Consider the following 24,819-nt stretch of genomic DNA (forward strand, 5'->3'; position numbering starts at 1 on the left):
GTAATAAGTTAAAAAGAGTAATGAGTCATCAATTGACTAACTAGCCCAACACTGAATGCCAAAATTCTTGCACCAATGTCCTGTTACCACCTCTGGTTAACGGAGCTGAATTTAATCTTCTGAAGGTTTTTAAATCTTTTTTTAAATCCAAAGAAATCAGCAGGATTAAAAAAAACCACATTTTATTGTACAGGATTCACAATGAAGAGAACAATAAAAACTACAGTATGCAGGGATCAATAAAACTCCTGAGGTACGATAAGATAACACGTAAACATGAACAGTGATTGAACATCAACTTACAGTACAACTATTTACACAGCGACGGATTTCTAACATCTGTACCCTTAAAAAAGACTCTTTCAGCAATGGAATAGGACAGGAGATCAAACAACAACAGGAAATACATTTAATTTGGCGGTTTGCTTTACTTGAAGAACTTCATAAAGTATTATGAGGCACCGTAAGTTCATTACAACACATTATTCTACTGATTAACACCCTGATAGCAGACGTTACGGGGAATTCTACACAGTAATTTATTATATGCTTATAAACTGAAAGGCAGCGGAAATGTTTGTGTTGGAGTTAAATCGCGATAAAGTTTAACGCCACTATGAGTTACACACGAGGCAACATAATGGACGTCAGGTAAACTGTTATTATTTATAATCCGTAAATCGTTCGTTCTTTGGTTTCAAAACCAAATCAGAAAAACAGAAAAACAAATTTAAAAAAGGCGTTTTTCTGTTTTAAAACAGAGAAAATTTAAGTTTTTCTTTTGTTAGCACGGTGGCTCAGTCACTGCTTCACAGATACCCCTGATTCTTATTCATATTATTATAACAATAAAACTAATACTGACACTTCAAAACAAAATAAAAATACAAAATGATAACTCTGCAGCACAAACAAAATAAATAAATAAAACAAAAAAACTTCCAGTTTTCTTTTTTAAAAACACAAAAAAATTGATTATTTAATATGTTTCGGTTTTGTAACGGGAACCCAAAGAACGAACAACAGACGGATTATTTACATAAAGAGTCTTCTTGTCTCTCCGTCTCAGCTCAGACGTTTTTGTCGTCTGTTTTTTTTAAAAAGATTATTGTGTATACTGTATCATTTTATTTACCTTACATCATTAAACGGAGAGTGACAGAAAAGACATGCGACAAAGAGGCTGCGACAGTTGAGCACCCAGGACCCCCCCCTTTAGTGGTTATCATGTTTATGGACAGTTGAGTTTTGTGACATTCGCGGTCTAAAGTCTCTTCAGTTTGAGTTGGTTCCAGTAAGTACTGGTTGCCTGTAGGTAGTTGTAGGTTGCTGGTCGGGGGGGATGTCAGCGCGCTGCAATGCGATTCATCCCCGGGTTGACGAAGGAGAAGTTTCTGAACATCGTCTGGTCAACGCTGTTGATGAGCGTCCGGTCGGCACACGACAGCCGTGGCTTCTCGTTGATGAACTCTTTGTCGAAGTTACTGCAGTCACTGGGCGACGTCTGCAAGTAATAATTAAAGTGTTACAGCAGAGAAATCACACATAAAACCCACAAAATAAAACACTAAAGATAAGAAATAACACAAGGAAAGACTATAATGTGCAATGACAGTACCTGGTAATATACTGCACATGATTAGAGCATAATACAGCTTATATAAATATACATTTCAACGATTATATAGTTATTGAGTTGTGTAGTCTTATTTAAAGAATAAGGCCTTTAGGACATTTTGTATTTTTCAACAAAATCCCATAAAAATGCCAAAACTAGAAGAAAGGCCTTAAAGAGCTTCTCAGTAAACTGCATTTGTTGTGGACTGTAAGTATAAAGTCTTAAGGTTTTAAATCTGCTTGAATTTGAATATATTCATAAAAAAATGCTTCATTTTCAACATAATCTGGTGTTTCCTCCTAAGTGTTACAGACGATAAAGCTGGGTAAGCTTTAGGGTGTGGCTGTACTTACTAAAGTTGGCCTGAAGGGCGGCGCAACCTGCCGTTGTTCCAGGCTATCCCAGTCGGTGCTGCTGAAGAAACTGTGCTGTCTGATGTTTCCCTTCGTTCCCAGTCGCTCCTCTGGCTCCCTCACAAACAGCTGCAGAGCAAACAGCAGCAGAGGTCACAACTGAGCACGAGCTTTAGAAACTCAACGGTTTGTTTCTCTGATAACTTAAGATCCTTCATCCTTCAGTGGATGGGAAAAATTCAAACTGGATAAAAAGTCAGTTTATGATACAAAAGATTATGTAATAATAAAACGTACAACAGTACAGCATGTAACTGACCTCTGCTATAGATTACTGCTGCTATAGAGTAGTTGTTGCTGACTGACCTTGACCAGAATGTCTTTGGCGTCTTTGGTGAGCCAGCGTGGATAGACGGGGTTGTCCGTTCGTATGGACTGAAACAGCTCCTCCTCGTCTCGACCGTGGAACGGAGACTGACCGATCAGCATCTCGTACAGCAGAACCCCGAACGACCACCAGTCCACGGCGCTGTTGTACTTCTGACCCAGCAGGATCTGACACACACACACACACACACACAGGCTGCTGAAACAGGAAGTCACCAGCTCTGGTTGCACGGTAGATTTTCTAAATTTAAAACTTAAATTACAGCAAACAGTCTGATATTTGTTGTTTTTTTCTCTATGAAATAATGTAAGAATATTTTAAACCTATATAAAGGAGGTCTATATCTTCTACTTCATTTCTGTGGAGAAAACTAAATATGTTTTATATTTTTTAAAGTTTAGATGATTCTTTTAGACTCAGTCTCTGATCAAGTTAAAACAACCAAAGAGCTGATAGAACAATGAGAAGAAAACACTGAATCTGTCAAAGTCTGTTTGATTGTTAAAAATGTAAAAAGAAAAATACAGACAGAGAATTGTATAAAAAGTTCCTAAAAAATATCAGGAAACCTCATCTGTGATCAATATGGACAGGAAATAATCTCTAAATTGATCCAAATCTCTGGTTTTACAGACTCTCCGGTTTCCGTTAGGATGCGGTGTGTGCGGTCACCTCGGGGGCGATGTAGTCGGGCGTCCCGCAGAAGGTGGACGTCCGCAAGTCCTCCTGCATGTTCTCCTTACACATCCCAAAGTCCGCTATCTTTATGTGACCCTCAGAGTCCAGCAGCACGTTATCCAGCTTCAGATCCCTGCAGAGCAACAGGAGGATGTGAGGACAATAATACAGCATAAAACGCTCCCTCCAGGATGTTGCAGGCTTGTTTTTGGGGGATTGTTGCAGCATTGAAACTGCAGGAGAAAGTGAAACTTCCAGAAATTATTGCCATTATTTATTTTCTTCACTGTATAATTCATTAAACACTGAAGACAACTTGTTCCAGTTCTCGGTTCTGTGGCTCGTGCTCAGACTCTACCTGTAAATGATTCCTTTAGAGTGCAGGAACTGGAGTCCGCAGACGATCTCGGCTGCGTAGAAACTGCAGGGAGACACAAAGAGGATTCATAGCAAGACAGAGCAAACAGTACAAACAGTCACCTGAAACTTCAACACCTGCACAGCTGCATCATCTGCCCAAATTCTCCTTATAGACCACAATGTGTTCATAACAACTTTTATATATTTTAATTTATTTTTATTTCAAACATGACCAATAAAGCTGCTGCTTCACAATTAATGTCAGTTTATTGCATTATTATATATAAAAGTATTAGTTTCCATTGTGTTCTGTACTTTCAGGGAATATATTGCCCCAAATTCCATTTAAGAAATATCACATTTTAACACGTAACTCTAGAAACACGAGATAAAGTGCGATTCTGTCAACAGCTACAGCCTCCGTTGTCAGTGGGATAAGACTGTGGGAAGGATTTCCTATATTGTTAATAATTGATATTCAACTTCTGGCCGGTGGATTAAATATAAGCTGAATTAAACATCGACTCATAACTTCATGAATTCACTGTCTATAATGTGTGTGTGTGTGTGTGTGTGTGTGTGTGTGTGTGTGTCGGTATTTGAGTTTCTTTCTTCAGGAAGCAGATGTGATGGTCAGCATGTATGTTGGTATTAAAATGCCCAATTTTGAATAAAGTTTGGTCTGCAGAGGTGTTTTAGTTGTTGAAATGTAACAGTGATGTTGTTGATGTCAGAGCCAATCAGAGGCAGAATACAGGCGGTAATTATCGCCTAGGTAACTGTCTCTTTGTAAACACACAGCTAGCTTAACGCAGAAAACAGCACTGAAAAATGGGTATCGTTCAGGGGTCGGTTGTGTTGTGTTGAGTTGTGTTGAGTTGAGTTGAGTTGAGTTGAGTTGAGTTGTGTTGAGTTGTGTTGAGTTGAGTTGTGTTGTGTTGTGTTGAGTTGTGTTGAGTTGAGTTGTGTTGTGTTGTGTTGAGTTGTGTTGTGTTGAGTTGAGTTGTGTTGAGTTGTGTTGAGTTGTGTTGAGTTGAGTTGTGTTGTGTTGTGTTGAGTTGTGTTGTGTTGAGTTGTGTTGTGTTGTGTTGTGTTGTGTTGAGTTGAGTTGTGTTGAGTTGAGTTGTGTTGTGTTGAGTTGTGTTGTGTTGAGTTGAGTTGTGTTGAGTTGAGTTGTGTTGAGTTGAGTTGTGTTGAGTTGTGTTGTGTTGTGTTGTGTTGTGTTGTGTTGTGTTGTGTTAAGGGTCTTGCTGAATCAGGGTCCTGGTACCACCTTTTGATGGGATACATACGTGGCTCTGTGCAGGTCAAACTTGTGGCAGTTCTGGATGTGGAACATGAGGTCTCCTCCGTTCAGGTACTCCATCACGAAGAAGAGGTTCTCCTGGACACACAGAAGATGCAGAGAGAGGTCAGGGGCCACCGCCGGCTGAGGAGCTGAGACCTGAGCGAGGTGTGGGCGGGGCGTTACCTTGGTCTGGAAGGTGCAGTAAAGGTGTGTGAGGAAAGGATTCTCCCAGGCCAACGAGAGGACCCTCCTCTCCACCATGGTGCACTCGACGTCGTCGTCCATCAGCACCACGTCCTTCTTCAGAGCCTTCACCGCAAAGAACTTCCCGCTCTTCTTCAGCTCGGCTAAAAACACCTGCAAACACAGCAGAGACAGAACTGCTGTAAATGGACTCCGAACCTTTCTCTGTGCCCCCCCCAACGATGGCGTCAGAGTGGAGAGAAGTCAGTGGTTTTTCTCTAAAAACTAGCTGAACAACCACACCGGGACCACAACCTGCTGTGTGAGAGTGATAATTGTTTCCACTGTGGTCCAGTTTCAAAGAGAAGTGTAGAAGAGAGGAAGTGGTTTGATTAAGACCATTAAAACGCTTCAGTATGTGAAACCCTGATGTTACACACTCTCGTACAGTAGGTGGCGGTATGCACCTTTATAAGTTGGTTTGCAATCTGCCATTAAAATCAAAGCAGAAGTTTTATGTTGAAAGGGTCTTCCTGTCTGTTTTCCCTCCAGTCTGCCCCGCCCTCATTAGGTTCACCTGTGTGTCACCTGTGTGTCACCTGTGTGTCACCTGTGTGTCACCTGTGTGTCAGCCTTCCCATGTGTTTCCTGCTGGTTTTGGACTTTCTGTGGGTTTTATTGGGTTTCTTGCCCTTCCCCCTTTTTGGACCCTCACCTGCCCTCGCCATCCTGTAAGCTTTGTACTTTGAATTATATGTTTCACCCTGCTTCCACTGTGATTAAATTACAATATATCTCTGCTACCTGTTGAATATTCTCTACATCAGTGGTTCCCAACATTTTTTTATATATATAATATTTCATCTTATATTCAATAATATCAATAACAGCAGAGAACAGCTGATAAACTCAACAATGAACCCAAACATTGAACTCAATAACTGCTGGAGGCAGTGAATATTGATGATTGAATATTTTCCTGATATTTTTAGCAACTTTTTATACAATCCTCTGTTTGTATTATATATTTATTACATTTTTAACAATCATACAGACTGAATTGTTTTCTAAAGCAGGACGAGGCTGAAGGTTCTGTGAATATAAACTGTGTTCAGGTTTACATTGTGAATCAAAACTTTAATAATAACAATTTAATTTATGAAGCTGAACTAAGGTCAAGATACCGGCCTGCTGCTACGGTTTGGCGACCCCTAGTGGCAGTCCCACCCCAGCAGGTTACAGAGGACTACAATATAAATATAATATTAATAATAAGAGTGGAAATATTAAAACAGCTCTAGTTCCCTGGGTTCAGCTCGCCGTCCGGTACCTTTCCGAAGCTGCCCTTCCCGAGCATCTTGTGCAGGATGAAGTCGTCGACGCTGAACTTGGACTGGCGTTCCTTATTGGGGACGGCGTACAGAGGGTCGTCTCCTGTCGACGCCTCCGCCATCATCCTGCCGACGTCCCCCGGTCCGTCCCACGCAACCCCCTGCACCTCTACGGGAAGACGCAGGTCGGGAATCGTTAAAGAACCATGGAGAGGAAGTGACGGGCTGCATGTTGGTGAAGCTTTTAGAGGGTGCGTACCTTTGTTTGCAGGCGTAGCTGCAGCCGCCGTGCTGGTTACTAACCCCGATGGAGCTCGGACCACCCCCGGCTGGCCGACGCCCACCGGACCTTCTCGACCGATGATATCAGGTTCTCTGGTGCTTCGGGCCTGAAGGCAGAAGGTTGGACCGTCAGACTCAGGTTTTAGGGATTTGATCTATGTTGTTGAGCATTTTAAGGTCAAAACCAGGAAACAGAAGATCTGAAAACCCTCGTAACCTTTCTGTGCACGGACCAGAACATACAACTCCTTCAGGGAGGTTTAGTGAGGTCCATTCCTCAAAATAAAAGTACAGATTTTAAAAGATTGGTTTCTCCGACCTGCTGTTGGCTCTCGATGACGGCCAGAGCCTCAGCCATCAGCTTCTGGTTGACCCCGCAGAGGTTGGCTACTTTCTTCTGGCATTTGTGATGGACGTTCATGCTGCATTCTGCACAGAAAACACAACATCACCACAGTTTATCCCGTCATAAATAAACTGCCATACAGAACACAGTTTTGCATCTCTTCTGGGAAATGAGTCCTATTTTTTGTCTAAAAAACTAAAATAATCTTGTTAAGCAGGTTTTACATTAAAGAAAATATCTCTAACTGTGTCTTAGTGAGATCTTCCAGCTAATATTGAGCTCAATTTAACCAGTAACAACAACGGTTGCATAAAATCCCAGCAGAGGAACCAGATTGTTGTCAGAGTAAGAGCACTTGCACAACAGTATAGACCCTCTTGATCTCCCCCTGGTGGCTGACTGCAGCACAGTTCATGAAGCCCGCTGCCTCCATGTTAACAACTGTTGTTAAAATCTGTTGGTGGTGGTTGTTATATAATACACAGTACCCAGACCCTCGCTCCCCGCACACAGTGACACCAGTGTGCGGGCTCGTGTTGTAAATCTGATGAACCTCCAGCTGTTGCAGCAGCTGCAGTGAGTTCCTGCAGATTCCTGATGGGAAAATGCTGAAATATGTGCTGCTGTTCCAGCTGTTGGGAGAGTATCGTGTTAGATTGGAGACTAAATGATTGCTGCTGTTGGTGATTCTTGGTCGAAACTAAGTAAACTGGAGGTTTAAATGTTCCTTTTACAGGCTGAAAAGCACTTAGCTTTCATAAAGTGTCTCCATCCGCTGACCTCTGTGTGTGAGGCACATTTATCTGCTGTGGTTTTAACTTATCTGAACCGAGGCTCTAAGAATATTGCTGTGTGATGTAGAGATACATGTACAGTAGTAAGTGCCTGGTGTACAGTACATACTGTTGTTGCTGCTGTTGGTGATTCTGGGTTGAAACTGGGTAAACTGGAGGTTTAAATGTGGAGGTGAAAATAACGTTGCTAGCACTTATAGGTTTCATAAACTGTACTCCTGCTGACTCCTGCTGACTCCTGCTGACTCCCGTGTGCACATTTTCTGCTGTGGTTTCTTTCAATCAAACGTCAACGTTTAAAAAAAAAAAGGTTTTAACTTATCCGAAGTGAGGCTCTAAGAATATGACTGTTTGTTGTACAGACTGTAAAACTGTTTGAGGGAAACTTGTGATTTTGATCAATAATATCAATAGATATTATATATAACAGAGATTTAGCTGTACTATTACAGAATACACTGCACCAATATCATTATATGCATTTGAGGAGAATTACTGATTAATGTTACGTCAAAGCGATATGAATGATAACTTTTTATCTTCACGTTTCTGTCTTTGTTTGCTTTACTAACTCTTATTTCAACTCTTGCACAGCAGTATTACATTGTATTACTCCACATACTGACAGTGTGTGACAAATAATTTTTTTTTTTACAAACTGCGATCTGTTATTATTTAATTTGTACACAGTCAGACTACAGACATTACAGTCAGCGTCCTGGGGGATCTGATGGCATTGAATGCATCTCTACATTTGTGATCGGCTCTCACTTCCCCGCTCTGTATGCAAATAAACATTATCTGTACATACTGAGAATATTATCATTCAGTGCTCATTATTTCTGTCCTTCAGGCGGTTTAATATAAAGAGCTAATTCTTTGGTTCAGTTCAGAGACACACTGACCTTCGACCTGCGCTGTCAGCAGCACTGTGGCGTTTTAGAACTGAACTTTTTCAACTGTGTAGAAATCTGATGATGAACCAGAGCATCAAATATGTCCTGATTACGGAACTCCCCCAGGCCTGACGCGGTGTAAACCATAAGTCCAGTTTCTTTAACATGACAAAGATGACAGAAAACTCCCGCCTCTCACCCTCACATTTGAGCCCCTGCTTGGCGAGCCCCCACAGCAGAGTGCCGCAGTGTTCACAGAACGTGGGACTTTTGTAGTTGTAGACCCTGAACCTGTGGGGCATGTCGATCTTGAAGCGCTCCTTGTGGATCTGCAGGCACACACACACACACACACACACGTTTTACGTCACACAGCTGATCACACAGTGCAGCAGAAACACTTCCTGTATGCAGGCAGTAGAGGGCGGCGGGTCCGTCTGCACTGCACAAACTCAAGGTTTTGCATTCTCTTTTGGTTTCGTGCGTATGAACTCATCCTCTGAGGAGGAAGTGAAACAAGAGTAAGAAGATAAAAGCAGTAAATGAGCGGCTGAATGTAAGCGCCGGTGCCTCCGTGTGAGCTGTTTGATTAGTAAGCATTAAAACCACAACTTTACAAATCTCTTACACGCGCTGCATCAGCGGATTGAACCGACCGCCCGTGAGGGAGGACACGCCGCCATCCACTGCACGCCTACACCAGGCAGATTCTTACCATAGTTTCTTTGCTGTTGATGGCCGACCCGGTGCACTTGGCGATTACTTTGTCTATGCATTTTTTGTGAATGGCTGCGTTGCACTCTGAAAGACAGAAAGATGGCAGTTAGGCACATGGGGGGGAAAGAAGCCGTCACTCAGACTCCATCAGTGGGAAATTATGAGACACTCACGTCTGCACTGGTACCCCTGCTTGTTCAGACCCCTGCGGCGGATAAAACAGGTGAAATCATGAGCGAGATAATGAATGAAATGATGATTGTTTCAGTGATTTTTTTATGTTTTTACGTACCAGACGAACTCTTTGCAGACGGAGCAGAAGGTCGGTTGAGGGAAGAACGTGGCGCTGAACTCGTGACATTTGACCACGTGGATTTTGGCCTGTTTGATGGCACCTCGCCGATGGTGGAGCGCGAACAGACCCTCTCTCTCCTGGGTCTCCTCTGGGTCGCCCTCAGTCTGACCTGCAGCATCTGAAACACATCACACAAACTTTATTAAAAACAGAAAACACTGAATAAATGCATCTTACACAGATTTTATTTGAGATCCTTTCTGTAACAGACTCACTGTTGTTGAGCTCAGCTTTCTCTGCTCAGAGCAATTGCTTCCTGTCAAGAGGATCTCACACCTAAGTCTTCGATTTCTCACCTTTTACTGGATCTAGAAGCGTTTCCTACCGACATTGGTTTCAGTTTGACCAAACAGTTAGTCTAATCACAAGCACGAGTCAGTCTTCTCTGTTGCAGCTGCTCTTTGTGAGCTGAGGCAAATGTAAAGTTTGTGCAGAATAAAGTTGATCTACGGGTTATATTGATGCTGAATTGACAGAAAGACTTTCGACATATGACCCTCTTTATTTTGTGTTTCTAGAGTTACGTGTTTTTACAAAGGAAGCGAAGAGGGAAGCAAGTTTTTCAGACTAGTTCTGTCACCACTACAGAAACACTGTATATGATAATGTTGTCTGACGTTACCTGCTGTTAGTTATTGATTTTATTAATTGTTTAATAATGTGTGTATTAATTATTGAGCTAATAGCTAATCAGGCTAATTATCAGCAAACTGATATGTGGTTTTCTGTGTAAGTCATACTTACAGCAGTGTGGAGGCAACTAACTGAACACGGCTCGCGTCTGTATTTGACAACCTGGGAATGAGAACGGGCTGTGAAGTGTGTCGGAGAAACTAAAGTGGCTGCAAAAAACCTGAAAGGGCCTATTGAGAGCAAGTGTTCTGGGCTACCGTAGAAACGTGGCGGACCCCGCCAGAAGAGGGTCTGTAGATAAAAACTCTCATTCTAAGGTAACAAAAACACAACGATTCTTTTTTTCAGGTGATTAAACACTAATGAAAACATACCTATGAATATTATATTACATTTCTGATGATAAATCCACTTAAATGTTACACACTGGACCTTTAAGATCAAAACTGATCTTCACTCCATTTTACAAATGAAGCCCTGAAGCTTAGCATAAAGACTAGCCTGGCTCTGTCAATAGTTAAGAAATACTCCAACCATCACCGACTTTATTTACACAGTTTATATTATTTGTTAAACCCAAGAACAGAGATGGAAAAAGGACAATTTGTGACTTTGGTTTTTGGACAAGTCACGCTGTGAGAGTCACGATTACCAACTATTGATCTGCAAGAACCTGCTCCAGCACAGCAGTTCATCTCATCTCATTCTTGGAAATTAAGCAAACAAGCACATTTTCTGACAACGTGTAATTTCTAATGAATAATCGGTCAGTTAGACCACAGTGTTGTTGAACAACGAAATGTTTGCAGGAGGAAGTTACACATCGGATTAGGATCAGGTTGTCAGAGCAGTCTCTATGCCACCTGTTTGCCAACTCTATATATAGGATCATGAGATGGCTTCTTCTTTTTGGGCATCATGTAAATGTCAGGAAAGCACCGGTGAAAGCAACCAGCACAGACTCACAATGTAATTTTAGTTAAGGAAAATGTAATTAGGCCGGGGGGATGTGAGTAATGCAAGCTTTTAAAGATTTTATGATGGTAAAAGACACTAAATATAGTGTTTGACTGTAGAAATATAAATATTTAACATGTGACGTGTATTTTTCACTAAATTCATACAGTGTTTGACCGTTTCAACCCTAAAAAAGTTAAAATATTCCCTCAGAAATCCCACGACTGTCACATGGAAGCCTTTAAAAGAGTAAAATGTGTACAACAATGGTTTGTTGCTCTAATAATTCTTTCTCACAAGAATATTTCTTTTATTAAAAATAGCAAATGTGGCCCTGAAGGCAATGAGTGCTCTGTTTATTACTTCTAAGACTTACAGTGATCTTGACATAACAGATGTGGATTACTTGACAAGTTCTAGTGGAAATTTAGTTTTAAACGAAACGGCAGGAACCACCCACCACTTTTCTCCAGATAATATCTGGCCTCCATCCGCAGGCGGCCCTGTGGCTTCAGCTCCAGCTGAAAGAAACAGACAGAAAAGAGAAACTGAACAGAAATTCATGAGAATAACATGAGTTTGAAAAGAGGAAGGATGTGGATGATGGACAGTGACAGACTGACTGACACTGTGAACGCTGGCGTCACTCAGACACATTTTCCAGGGAAAAACTCTGATGCACAAGAAATAATCTGTTTTCATTTCTGATTAACCTCAAAAACACTCCAACACCTCCATCTCACAGTCAGCCTGCTGGAAACTGTTTCTGCCACCAGGGGGTCTCTCACATCCAAACAGTAACTAAAGACCAAGTTTGCTGACGTGGATCAGCGTCCACTGTCCAGCCAGTTTGAGCCTCTGCAGCGTGGGATCATGGGAGTTGTTGTCTTCACCACCATTGGGTTCAATGTTCATGGTTCAGGAGGTTTCTACCGGGAGCCCAATGATCCACAGAGGTCTCCTCCTCTCCAACACAAACAGACCCGCTGATTAAAACCACTAAACACACTGAATAAAGCAGTTCCACCTTAAACACACTGAATAAAGCAGTTCCACCTTAACAATCACTGCTTCTCCCACGCTGTTGTATCGGGTTTTTGTTGTCTTCATTTGCAGCTTTGCACTCACCCAGATCTCCAGCTTGCCGTTCTCCTTCTTGCACCGCGTCGCCAGCGAGTCCAGAGCCACCGTGGCCTCGGACTTCAGCTCCGCCGTCCGGTCCTTCACCATCACGTGCATGATGCGGCCGCGGTGGACGTGGGCGTCAAACGTGGTGCTCCACGGCGGGTACATGGTGGGCTTCTTCTGCTTGTACACTTGGCCCTTTTCTAGAAAACCAAAAGAAAAGAGACATTATTCATTAGCAAACTTACTCTGACCTTTTTAAGATGTAAATGAATCTGCAGTGGGAAGTTTTTCCTGTGCATCAGCAAAGGAAATGTTCTCTAGTGACCGGCGGGATGCAGACTCATATTTCATCCTGGACTATAGTTTCTGTTATTGTCAACAAATCCCATTAAAAGACCAAAACCAACAATGAATGAAAGCCTGATGGATCTTATTCCTCACAGATCAATGAAGAGCTTAATGGTACCACACAATCATCCATTCACAGACATTCTCCTGGAAAAAATCTGATTTGTTTCTTTAATAGACAAAAGTTAAGAATGAAACAGACAACAGTCGGAAACGTTCTCCGTTGTGGATCGGCCTCCTCTCCTTAGCCTCTGAGCTCGGGGAAGCCCTCCAGAGTCAGACTGACAGTTCAAAGCCACAAAGACAAAACGAACATGGTTGCTCTTTCATTACCAAGAACACACACAATGTAGTGCAGCAGTCACATACACAGACCCTGCTGCCCTAAATACTCTCTATCAGTGGTTCCCAACCTGAGGTTCACAGGGGGGTTGCAAGGCCTTCTTAACTTTAAGTGGGGGAGAGAAAACTTTAAAAACACATACAGTTGGTCTATAGAAGGTGAAGACCTGAACACAAACTATAGAACAATGGAGAATACCTTATTAAGTCTGTATGATTGTTAGAAAACAAAAATATACAAAAAGTTGTATAAAAAGTTCCAAAAAATATAATTTTCCACAAACCTCCAGCAGTTATTGAGTTCCCTGTTTGTGTTCATTGTTCTCTGCTGTTATTGTTGAATATAATATGAAATATCCATTATATGTGTCACTGAGTCAGGAGTCGTCATTTATTCAACGATAGAAAAGAAGGTCCTGGGGGAACATTACACTACCGCACCAATGTGCATTAATCCGCCACTGAAAATAGTCCTTTATTTCAGTTTGAGTAACATTTGCTGACAACAACAATGTGATTTACTTATTGTGTTTTAGCGTTTAAATAAATGAAAGTATATATTTATTACATGTTTTAAAGCGTTTACGTCAGAATGAAGGAATGAGGGTCACAGACAGCGTGGTAACGAGTCTTTTTACAATAATTGTTGGCAATAACAGAAGTATAGAATATCATCGCCCTCACTGAAGTTCTGATTATTAACATCCGGAAGATGGAGAAGATTTCGTGCCGCTGATGAAAAACGACACCAGGAATTAATCCCAGTTTATAGGAGGAACGTATAGCGTGTCGCTCTCCGAGGATTAAATGCTCTTTTACAGCCTTATGCTGTCATTCAATGCTGAGATCCACGACCCTCCTGTACATTAAAATATGCTAATCTCATGTCAGATGTTCTTATTCTAACACATTTAGTCTGCAGGATGTTGGCTATACTGAACATTTAACCACTGTGACCAGCAAACCTTTTTTTAAAAAATTAACATCTGCTGATTTTTCTCCGCAACAGCATCCAAAATATCCACTTACATAAGAGCCACATGCTTCAACAATAAAGCCCACTAAGCTTTTTACTCCCAAAGTGATCCGCGGCCTCCTCCATCATCGGCTCACCGGCTGTCTGTCCACCGGCTCTGGTAGCCGCCGTCTGTGCTGATTTTTTAAAGAGAGGAAATGTGTGTGTTTGTTTCTCCACCAGCTACACAAGCCTGTGAATTTCCTTGCAGCAGTTATGCAGCTCGAGATATGAGAGATGTTTTTTGGTGTCAGCCGTCACTCAGTTCCTGTGTTATTCTGTGAAAAAGTACCATGGTGGGGCATTTCAGACTAAGGTGTGCGTACATGGCTCCTTTGAAGGAGTCTACGGCTTCCTCTGTCTGCAAACATGTTCAATGAAGACTGAAGACGTTGAATTCAAAGTTATTCCATTTTTCCTTTCATGCAAGAAGCTGCTCCTGGTTACTAAACCAATGAAGTCTCTTCACTAAATTAACAGCCTTTGAGCTTAAAAGCCTCTACGGAGGCCCCACAGTACTAAGCACCTTAGTTCAGTAGCCGCTCCGTGATACGGTAAAAAAAATCATATTGCGATTTGATTAATGATTACTGGAGGAATTATACATTATCAATCAATTACAGCTTCAGCAAGTTGCATATGTTGTTTGATCCAGTTAAAAGCAGCTTGTAGACGTATATATTTGCATTTGTGTAGATAGAAATGTCGACCGGCTACCTCCCGCTGGAGCTCCGAAAATGTTTGAGCAAATTTTCAATCAATTTCCATAAATAAATAAAAATACTGTAGATATTCAAAATCTGTGTCAAAATTTCTCACATCAAATATTCTCAGAAGAGAACTTTTTAAATAAAATCTTAATCTTAATCTTAATAAAATCGTCTGCTTTGCAGTCTGACTGGTCTGATGAGACGCAATGCATTATGGGGCGGTTGAGTATGTTCAGTAAGCTTACGCTGAATATTTGCTAATCTAGTTTATATATCCGGCATTTCTCTGTTCGCAACAATCACAGCTGAAACACACTGCGTACCCAATCTGACGTCATATTTAGCATGATTTTGTAACACACCCGTAAAAGTAAAAATAAATAAGTTTTGGGATATAAATAAGTTAATTAATAAATAAAATGTAAATTTAACGGGACAGTAAATAAATAGAAAAGCAAATTAAAACAGAAATATTTATTTATTTCACATTTTATAAATCAATTAATGCCTTAATTGATTTATAATATTTTTGGCGGTTTCGGTCCTCCATACAACTCAGCGTGCAGGTTCACCTCATTTAAAAAGTGGAAGTTAAACAAGAATGGGCTACTGTTCGAAACGGCAAAAAAAGGAAACTGCTTAGAGTCAGTTACACAAGCGACAGACAGCATCTTTATTTTCACGTTGTGTTTTTGAACATTCACATGAAAACATCTCCTATAAATAAAACTGGAAGTTTTTCTACCATGAAAAGACGAAAGCCGACCATGAATTCATCCAGCTGACGCACTTAATCCTGATATATGTTCTGTTTGCTCTGACTCAGGCTCACAAACACTGTGCTGCTGCTGGAACTCATCAAAGCACCAAATGTGGATTAATCCGCCGCTGAAAATAGTCCCCAACAAATGTTACTTCTTTAAACATTTGCTAAAGTCTACATGGACTCTTTTTCTAAAACAATACATTTATGAGCTGTTTTGAAGGATTTATTCCTGTTGGCAGGAACCACTGGAGACGTCAGAAATACTGAGACATTGTTGGTTTTGTTCTTTTCATGGGAATTATAAAAATACATTATAAATATAGATTTAAATAAAGTTATTTTGATCTGTAATCTTTAAACTACGTGCTGCTGCAGAGGAACATCTCTTTACTTGATATATTTTAAATCTACAAAATGTCACATTATTATAAACATTTAATTAATTAATACAAAAAATAACTTTAGATTGATATATTAGAAGAAGTTAGAAATGTCCAAATAGTCGTACACTCAGGACTGCTTTATTATTCCACACCCATTTTTTGCATGCGTAGCGCCCCCCTATTGGTCGATTTAATGAAACTTTCAGGATATGTTTGAGGCTCCTATCTGGACGTATCCTGGGAGTTTTGTGATGATCGGCCCAACGGTTGCTGACTTCTGTCTGTAAATGTGCTGAGCCACGCCTCCTTCTAAAGCTCGTTGGTCAATATCTTGAAAACTAAATAAAATATCAATAACCCATATGTAACTATTGATCAGCTTCACCCAGTGATGATCTATGGAAGATCTGGTAGCAATCGGACCGACGTTTCAGGAGGAGACGTCAAAACTATATTTTCAAATATTCAAAATGGTTGAAAATGTAGTTGGTTGGACTTTAGTGGTGGACGAGGCTTCTTTATAGAGCACATCGAGCTGGACTTGTGTGTCCAATTTCAAATCAATCGACAATCAATTACAGCGCCACCATCTGGCTGAGTTGGCTCATGTTTCTCAGGAAGCACATACTCTTCATTTCCAGTTATTGGGCCAAGTTTCATGTTTCTGTCTCAGTCCAGCTCACGGGAAATTTAAGCTTTTGCAGCAGACAAATAATAATAATTATAAGGTTAATAATCATTATTTGAATTCCAGGTAATCTTCATTGATCTAGAGAAGACAAAAGCAGACAGGCAGCGAGACGTTAACTCCTACGAGCTGAGCTACAAAGTGACACTTAAAGAGACTGAACGCTCAACGTCAAAGGAAAGCTTGTTGTTGAAGATGAAATGAGCCAGAGGGCCTGATGGGAGATTCATCATTCATCATAAAGTTCCCAAACTCAGCCAGTGTGTCTGTCACAAAGTCTGACACCACTAAAGCTTATTTTATGTCCACAACTTAAATAGAGTTAAAACTGGTTGCTGTGCGTGTTGGTTTCAATGCAAACACACGAGTTGTATCAGTATGTGATCGCACATGAAATGAAACTAAATGGCATTTTCCCTCCCAGTGAGTCTGTAAATGAACTTCACACACACGACGGGCCTCTCTGTGCTGCCTCGTAGGACCATTCTTGTGGTTTTCAAGAGGAAAAGAAGCATCAGAGCCCTCCTCTTTCCACTCAGCGGCTCTGTTTTTAGCTCTAGCTTGCTCTTGTGCTCGCCAGCAGTTTAAAGATAGCCAGATGCAGACCAAAGACATCCGCTGTGTGTCTGTTATCACGCTGGGAAGTTTCCCAAAGTTGTGACCATGAATGTGAATCAACAACTGCAAGGAAGACGTTCAAAAATGTCCAAAAATAAAGCACAATTTAAACATTTATAGTACAATCTATAACAGTGTGAGGAGCATTAATCGTTTTATAACTTCTTTTAAAATGAAAGAGAAAATAAGAACGTTCTGAGACTGCTTTTGGCATTTTGCTCTGTAATCTAATCTCCAACATAATCTAAAAATAAAGATACTACTTCCACATTCCTATATTTACTCCACCCACTGCTGTAGCTTAACTGAACATTAAACTTCCTGGTTTGCAGAGGCTTTAATTTCTGAGAAAGCGCCGGTGAACATATGGAGCAAATGTAGAAGCTTTCATCAAGTGGAATTAATGCTGAATTACTGTTGAGTGTCAGCAGCCTGTTTAAAGGCTGTAAGAAACACATGAACACGTATTAAATATGTTTTATATGAGAACTGTGTGATTCACTGTGTTACCACCTGAGACAGTTTAATTACAGTTTAATTACAGTTTAATTACCAATCAATTCTCCTCAATAACTGATCATTTTGTCTATAAAATGTAAGAAAATAATTTCACTCCAGAAAACAGTCAAAACCTTCAAAAGAAATGAAGTGTTTTTATCATATTAGACAAATAAAATGAGCAAATTTCCATAAAAAAAAACAATGAAACATGAAAAATTATCCAAATAATCAATTGATTATCAAAATAGTTGATGATTAATTATCTGTTGATCGCCTATTTGATTTATCGACGAGCGTTTATACCATAGTTTATTATTTTAATGCTATTACAACGGCTAAAATGTAACCTAGGCGATTCCACAATAAACGTGTACGTAATCAATTATCGGCGCGTTGGAACCAGACGCTGTGATGTCGGTTTGACTCTGGTGACATCACTCATAGCACTTTAACAATTAGTCGATTAACCGATTAGTCAATGGACGGAAAATCAGTTGCCAATGATTCTGATAACCGATCAATCAGTTCCAGCAGGTTTATTTATATTTTTCTGTTTTTATATAATCATTATTTGATATATTCGGACATGAAGATGAAACTGTGACGAGCATTCTTCACTATTTTCTGACATTTTATAGAGTTATAATCACAAGAACCACATCACTGACCTGTGTCAATGGCCTCCTTCATGTAAACAGCACAGTATGGGTTCAGCACCTCTTCATGGTAAGCCAGACCGGGATCGATCTCGAACTGGGAAAACCCGATCCGCAGGAACGGTGACATGGCTGCACCCAAATATCCAAACAGCCTCCCGGAGAGCCTGCGACGGGACTGTCGCTAAGCTGTCTGAGGAGCTCCGGTCTCTCAGGAGCTGTCAACCACCTTTCCTCCGCCGCAGCACACGCCGACTGGCCCTTCTTTCTCCAGAGGAAATAGAGGCTGGCAGAGGAAGAGGAGGAGGTTTGCTGCCTTTTTCCGCCTTTAAACAACCTGAGAGGAAGAGACCGAGAGAGAGAGGGAGGCTTGTTTTATCACCCTTGACACAGTAACAACAAGAGCTGGCTTACTCAAAACCTCGTCTGCTCCAGCTGGTTGGCAAACATCTCCACACACGGAAACATCAACAGAAATATAAATTGTCTTAAAGTGTGAGGGCAGGAAAGTCGAGTTCACGCCTAAAAACCATAAAGTGAGATAACAAACCAGCCCTCTGACCTAGAATGAAACCACCCGTACCTCCAGTTAAACAGCAGCTGAGTCGCTGAGCACAAAGAATCAGTAACGCTGGCGATGCCTCTGCAGCAGGTCTGATCCCCGACTCGGTGGCGGTCGATGGTGATATTTGAGGCCTGCCGGAGAGCTCTGTGTGTGTGTGTGTGTGTGTGTGTCTCCGTGGTGAAGAGGTGACTATTAATAGAGCTGAAATACTAAACGCAGGTCAGGACCGCATTACTCCCCAATACTTGGTTGTTATGGTTAGAAGCTGGCACGAGTCACTTTACTGTAACGACCCTGAGTCAGTGGCACAGACACCGAAACAGACCGAGTGCAGCAGTAAACAGCTTAAATTAAAGGTCGGGACGGTGGTTCCTGACCACGAGCACCAGGGGTCGCCAAAGCTTTACAGGGGGGTTGCAAAGCCTTCTTGATTTTAAGGCGTGTAAAAAAACTAAATGAATATACAGTAGACCTATAGCTCAGCATCTGGTTCACTTCTGTGAAGAAGAGTGAATGTAAACTGTTAAGTAAAGAAAAAAGAATCATATTAAGTTTGTATGATTGTTAGAAATTATTAAAAGAAACATAATACAGATAAAAAGTTCCATAAACTGAAAATAATCTGCTCATATTTCATCCAAATCTCTGGTTTTACACAAAGAGTTCCCTGTTTGAGTTCATTGTTTGAATATAATATAAAATATCAATAGAATATGAGTCAGTTTATTAACGATGGAAAAGGTCCCTGAAGGAAGCAGGTTGATATTAATTAATAATAATATTAATAGGTTTATGTTTTCATTAGTGTGTAATCAGCTGCACATCAGAATCTTCTTTCTACAGAAGCCCAGAAGGGACAGACCTCTCTGGCTCTACATCTACATTCGCATTTTTCACGTTTTTTTCGGCCTCCGTAGTTTCTCCTACGTGGTTTGAAGTGGAGGGTGAAGCGAGGGAGTTGTAATCTGCAACTAAATCCTACACGCTGGACCTTTTCAGAGTAAGTTGAACTATTAATAGAAGATTTCTTTATAAATTAGGCACTAAAAGGAGAGAGTGGTACAACCATCAGATCAGTGTTTAATCCTTCGGTCTAAAACATTTCAATAAACGGGTAAAAATAATTGATATAGAAGCCCAACAAAACTTCAAAAAGCCCAAATTGACATTAAATAACCTTTTTTATTTGAGCAACAGTTCAAAACCTCAAAATATTCAGGTCAATATCTCAGAAATCAAAGAAAACTGCAGAAAATAACAGTTGCTGCTGTTTTTCCCTTCCAGTTAAACAGTGTCTGTGTGCTGTTGCGGAGCAGTAAACTTTATTTAGTTTATTTATTTTCGTTTTTCTGAGGTAATGTCCCACATCCTTACAACCAAATCATTTTACAGATTAAACATGTGGTATAAAAGTAGAACTCAGCTGCAGCTCGAGCTGAACGCCATTAAATCCTGTTTGATTATAACGTGAAGCAACTGTTTAATAGTTTGGCTTCACTTTTGTTTTATATATTTATTTATTATATAAAATCTAGTTTAATCCCATTAAATCTGTCGTTATCTGTATTAAACCATGCAGACTGATTGATCCTCATATTGAGATTCTCTCTCACACCCACACACACGCCTTCTTTAAGCCTGTAAGATGTGCAGCGCTGCAGCCCTCCCCTGCAGTTGTGAACCCGTTGTATAATGCAGGGCTCCTGCAGGGGGGGGCAGGTTGGAGTGGGGGGTAAAGCTTCCGGTGTCTAAGTTACGACGATGTAACCACACTTCCTGCCTCTGGGCGGTTTTATTTTTCATTTTGAAGCTTCACAGGTGGAGCTGCTGCAAACAGAGAAAAACACTTCAAAACACGGCTGCTCTCAATGTTCAACCGCTGCAGTGAACTGAATATGAGCTACAGAATATATAAATATATTATTATTATTATTATTATTATTATTATTACACTGATTACCGTCACTTTGATTTAAGATTACTTTATTAAAACCTCCAATATCTGAAATAAAGTCACATTTTACTGCTTTATTTACAATGTGCCTGAAGTAAACAGACCTTTATTAGCATCATAAAACATTAATAACAATAATTATATTAATAATATTAATAATATTAACAATGCTGGTCTGTGGTGGACACAGATTTATAGATCACAGGATTAAATGAAGAGGTGGGAACTTGTATTCAATCTGACACAAAGCCTAAACTTGTATAAAGGCCTATTTATCTATCTATCTATCTATCTATCTATCTATCTATCTATCTATCTATCTATCTATCTATCTATCTATCTATCTATCTGTCTGTCTGTCTGTCTGTCTGTCTGTCTGTCTTCTATAGACATGGTTACAAACACTAAACTAAACTTCAACCAAATCATTTTTATAGTTTGCGATCGCAACAATGAACATAAATTCAACCAATCGTTGCTGCCTGACTAAAGATAAATGGTTGTTAAAGATAAAAGCTAACAGTCGACAAGTCATTGCACATTTATGTTATTAATTTACAGTTTTGGTTTGGCTCATTTCTCGAAACAGAAATTACATTCTCAAAACTCTAAGATCATTTGGCAAAACAGTCTTACAGTTCAGCACGACACCACAGTTCACCATATCTCTCCCAAAACGGTTCACTCATGCTTCAAAACTGAATTCCTTTCTCATAGAAATATTCAGTGCCTCCAGAATGCATCGTCCCTTTGGCATTGTGTGAGCACTGCAAGTCCAAATGTTTAGATGTTTAGTCACTATGGCAGAGGACCATTGAAATATCCCTCATGTCCACCTCTCAGTCTCAGCCCAGTCCTTCATTCACAATGCTTACTGGACTCGTTTCTTTGTCTAGCTAACAGAATACAATTGTGTATAAAACTGAAAAAATAAAAAAAACAGGATTTTAGGGGAAGAGTAGCCTCTAAGGTTTGACATCACACATTCACACACACTGCCGAGGAAAGGTAGCCATTTTTATCCATTATTATTTTTATTACAACTGTAACATACTGTTAATAATGTTAATAGTTTAAATGATATTTAAATGAAAAGTTAAAGATTTGTATTCTTATATCAGGTTTATTTCCCCCTCATGTGTTGTTCACTCTACATGGACCAGACATTGGTTTCATTTATTAACAATGAAACTTCTCTTCGAGCATTGTCTCTGATTCAATGAACAGATATCACGTTTCTGGTTATAGGTTGTTTGGTGCCTGTCAGACTGAACTCTGGGTTCAGAGAAACAGTTGGTGAATCATTATCTGCTCCTTATATCAGTCAGCCTAACACTGAATCTATAACACACAGACAGAGGGAACAATAACAGTGTGTATTAATATATTTTCACTCTTTCAGGATGAATAAAGTTCTGTTTTATGTTGAATCTACCTGCACACGCTGCCAGATGATTCCTACAGTTTAACTAAAGTTCCCTCCTCTGTATGTGGACAACTGCACCAGCCAGGACTTCCATTGTGGATATCTCGACTAAACGAGGGTGAAAAAGTGAAACCGGACGGATTCTCTTAGTTGATTTTAATGAAGTATAAGGATTGTTTTTGTTCTCTTCATCAAGAAGTTTGAATATAACTTAAGAAGGCTGCACACTCGTACTTTCTCTGCAGGTTAATACACAAACGTAAGACTTAGAAACCAGTGAAATTAAAGGACACATGGCGTATAGCTTCAAGGTTGAGGTATGAAGGCTGTGGTGACGTCCTAATGGGATTACACCGTCTATGCCCTCTTTCTTTCCCATAAAGGACCCGTCCTGTAAACGTAAGAGGATTTCAGCAGCACCCACACAAAGACTCGTTGTTAAAACGAGCTGCTGATCTTTGAAACGTCTGATTCCTATTTTGAACCTGTTGCTGCTGGGGGGCACAGACGCAGGCCGGTGAACGGTGAACTCTGTGGTTGATGTTTATCTGGTTCAGTAAACAGACTGCATTGTTTGTTGTCTCTGAGCTCGCACGCTTTTATGTGCACAGGTGCCGCCGTGCCATCTGAGGCGCCTCGCTTTACTGCGACCACCCAGCGGCACTCAAATGCCCCCCCACCCCCACCCCCCCCCCACGCTCCTTCAAACACACTCACAGAGAAACAGGAAAGGTCGAGTACCAGTCGGAGACCTTTCACAAACCAGTTCAAGAGCCAGGGCCAAAGTCAATGGAGCCCCCCCGCCTGCCCCTCTGCACCGAGCAGCATCAAAGCCCAGTGTGTGTGTGTGTGTGTGTGTGTGTGTGTGTGTGTGTGTGTGTGTGTGTGTGTGTGTGTGTGGCAAAGCGCTCTGAAGTAGCCAGTAGATCTTTGTTGTTATTGACAGGAGGTCCATGTGTGTGACAGGAGCCTTTGACCACAGCTGAGGGCCCGCTGTCCCTGAAGTGGTCGCTCATTCAGAGGATGAGTGAAACACAAGGATGAGACGCTTCCATCAGCTCACATCAGTCTCACTGATACAAGTATTAAAGGACTCACATTACAGGGAAAAGAGGCCATTTAAAGGTGCAGTGTAGGTTTTAGTGGCATCTAGCGGGGAAGCTGCAGTTTCAGGTGTGAAGGAGAAACTACGGTGGCCTTTAGAGCCAGAGTTTGGTTTGTACACAATGATTCTGATTCCAGGGGATTATAAACTGATATAAACGTACCTACACTGCAATAAAGGAATCTGAACAAAGTTAAAAAGCCTCGTTTCTGTGAAGTAAGACATCATCAAACTCACTCCTTGTTTTTCTAGTTGTGTAGGTTGCAGACGTGAGCGACGCAAACGTTTCATATTTACCCTCCAAACAGCGACGTTACGCTCACTGGAACCGCTTTCCTTCAATTAGACAGAAAGATGATGATAGATCGCAACTTTTATTTTTTGCAAAGTTTACTTTCTCCCAAAAAAATGCTGCGACATCCTGATTATAGCTGTCAGATATATGTAATGGAGTAATAATATTTAATAAAATGTTCCCTGTTATGTTCATCAAACTAAATGTTACATTCCTTACAAATACACTGAGCATGTTAGCAGCATTTTACTGTTCATTTGAATTACTTTATGCACATTTTGGTCGTTAAATCAACAAGAATTCACTACTTGAGTAAATGTAATCAGTTACATTCTCACCCTGCAAATACTCTTTAGTTTCCTGTAATTAAAGCTGCTGTAGCTGTTTGACAGGGAACTCATTTTAATTTGAAGTAAAATAAACAATGTATGTACTCAGTTACAGAAACACAGTTCAGAAGTACTTTTTACTCCACTACATTCATGTTACAGTTACTGATTACTTTCCAGACAAACATATGATCAGTTTATTAGATATGATTCCTTATTATAGACTAAAATACTAAAAATACATATATAGTTAAAGTTACTGCTCTCTTAAACAGCTGCTTAACTAATTACATTTACTCAAGTGGTGTACTTTACTCGAGTACTTTTACTTCTACTTCACAATGTTTATAGTATTTAACAGATTTTACACACAAACATAAGAACAGGTTAAAATTCTTATTGATTTAACAACCAAATCTATGGAAGCCCAGACGTTCACAGAGTCATTATTTTGAAGGTTTTTCATTATATTGACTTACAGAATCTTTTTCTGTCATATTGGCAGTAATGAGCCTCCATAAACAATCTCATACTGAAGCTTTTAGAGCAAAGAGAGAGAAATAAAACCTGTCTGTCTGTCTGTCTGTCTGTCAGAGACACGAGCAGCCGACCGTGGTGTGTTTAAGTTCCTGTGTGAACTATTAAATGTGTCCGTAAACAGCAGCAAAGGTTCCGTTAAAGCTGTGAAACATTAGAGAGAGAAAGAAGAGAAAGAAACGAACCTGAGGAAGAGCTGTGGAGGTCAGAGTCCGCGGACTGAAGCTGCTCTCCATCCGAGCAGGTCTCTGACAGCCCGCCGCACACACACCGC

General features: G+C 40.5%; 2 protein-coding genes across 3 annotated transcripts in view; one reads left to right on the forward strand and one right to left on the reverse strand.

Moving 5' to 3' along the window:
* Positions 1–24,819, forward strand: part of zgc:194209 (uncharacterized protein LOC570908 homolog) — an 80,137-nt gene that overhangs the window by 48,103 nt on the left and 7,215 nt on the right. The window lies entirely within an intron of this gene.
* On the reverse strand, positions 168–24,819 carry prkcq (protein kinase C, theta). 2 transcript variants are annotated; one of them, XM_051419898.1, is made up of 18 exons: positions 24,731–24,819; positions 18,347–18,671; positions 12,308–12,507; positions 11,640–11,700; positions 9,527–9,707; positions 9,408–9,439; positions 9,233–9,318; positions 8,717–8,846; positions 6,801–6,910; positions 6,459–6,588; positions 6,199–6,368; positions 4,869–5,042; positions 4,690–4,781; positions 3,396–3,458; positions 3,032–3,170; positions 2,338–2,526; positions 1,972–2,100; positions 168–1,504 (listed from the first exon to the last, which is right to left on the reverse strand). In XM_051419898.1, exons 2-18 carry the CDS (start codon positions 18,462–18,464, stop codon positions 1,346–1,348), a joined length of 2,163 nt encoding a protein of 720 aa, XP_051275858.1. In that variant the 5' UTR covers positions 18,465–18,671; positions 24,731–24,819; the 3' UTR covers positions 168–1,345. The 2 variants fall into 2 exon arrangements, with proteins under 2 accessions (XP_051275858.1, XP_051275857.1); XM_051419897.1 differs by lacking the exon at positions 24,731–24,819 and adding an exon at positions 18,918–19,196.

This window comes from Dicentrarchus labrax, unplaced genomic scaffold (assembly GCF_905237075.1).
Source record: "Dicentrarchus labrax unplaced genomic scaffold, dlabrax2021, whole genome shotgun sequence".
NCBI lineage: Eukaryota > Metazoa > Chordata > Actinopteri > Moronidae > Dicentrarchus > Dicentrarchus labrax.

What these genes read in the sequence shown, in the direction of transcription:
- prkcq (XM_051419898.1), bottom strand. Translation starts at nt 18,464, where the DNA reads ATGTCACCGTTCCTGCGGATCGGGTTTTCCCAGTTCGAGATCGATCCC. An exon ending in ATATTATCTGGAGAAAAGTG is followed by an intron (nt 9,708 to 11,639) that starts GTGGGTGGTTCC and finishes GATGTGTTTCAG; the next exon opens with ATGCTGCAGGTCAGACTGAG. An exon ending in CGCCCTTCAGGCCAACTTTA is followed by an intron (nt 1,505 to 1,971) that starts GTAAGTACAGCC and finishes TATTACTTGCAG; the next exon opens with ACGTCGCCCAGTGACTGCAG.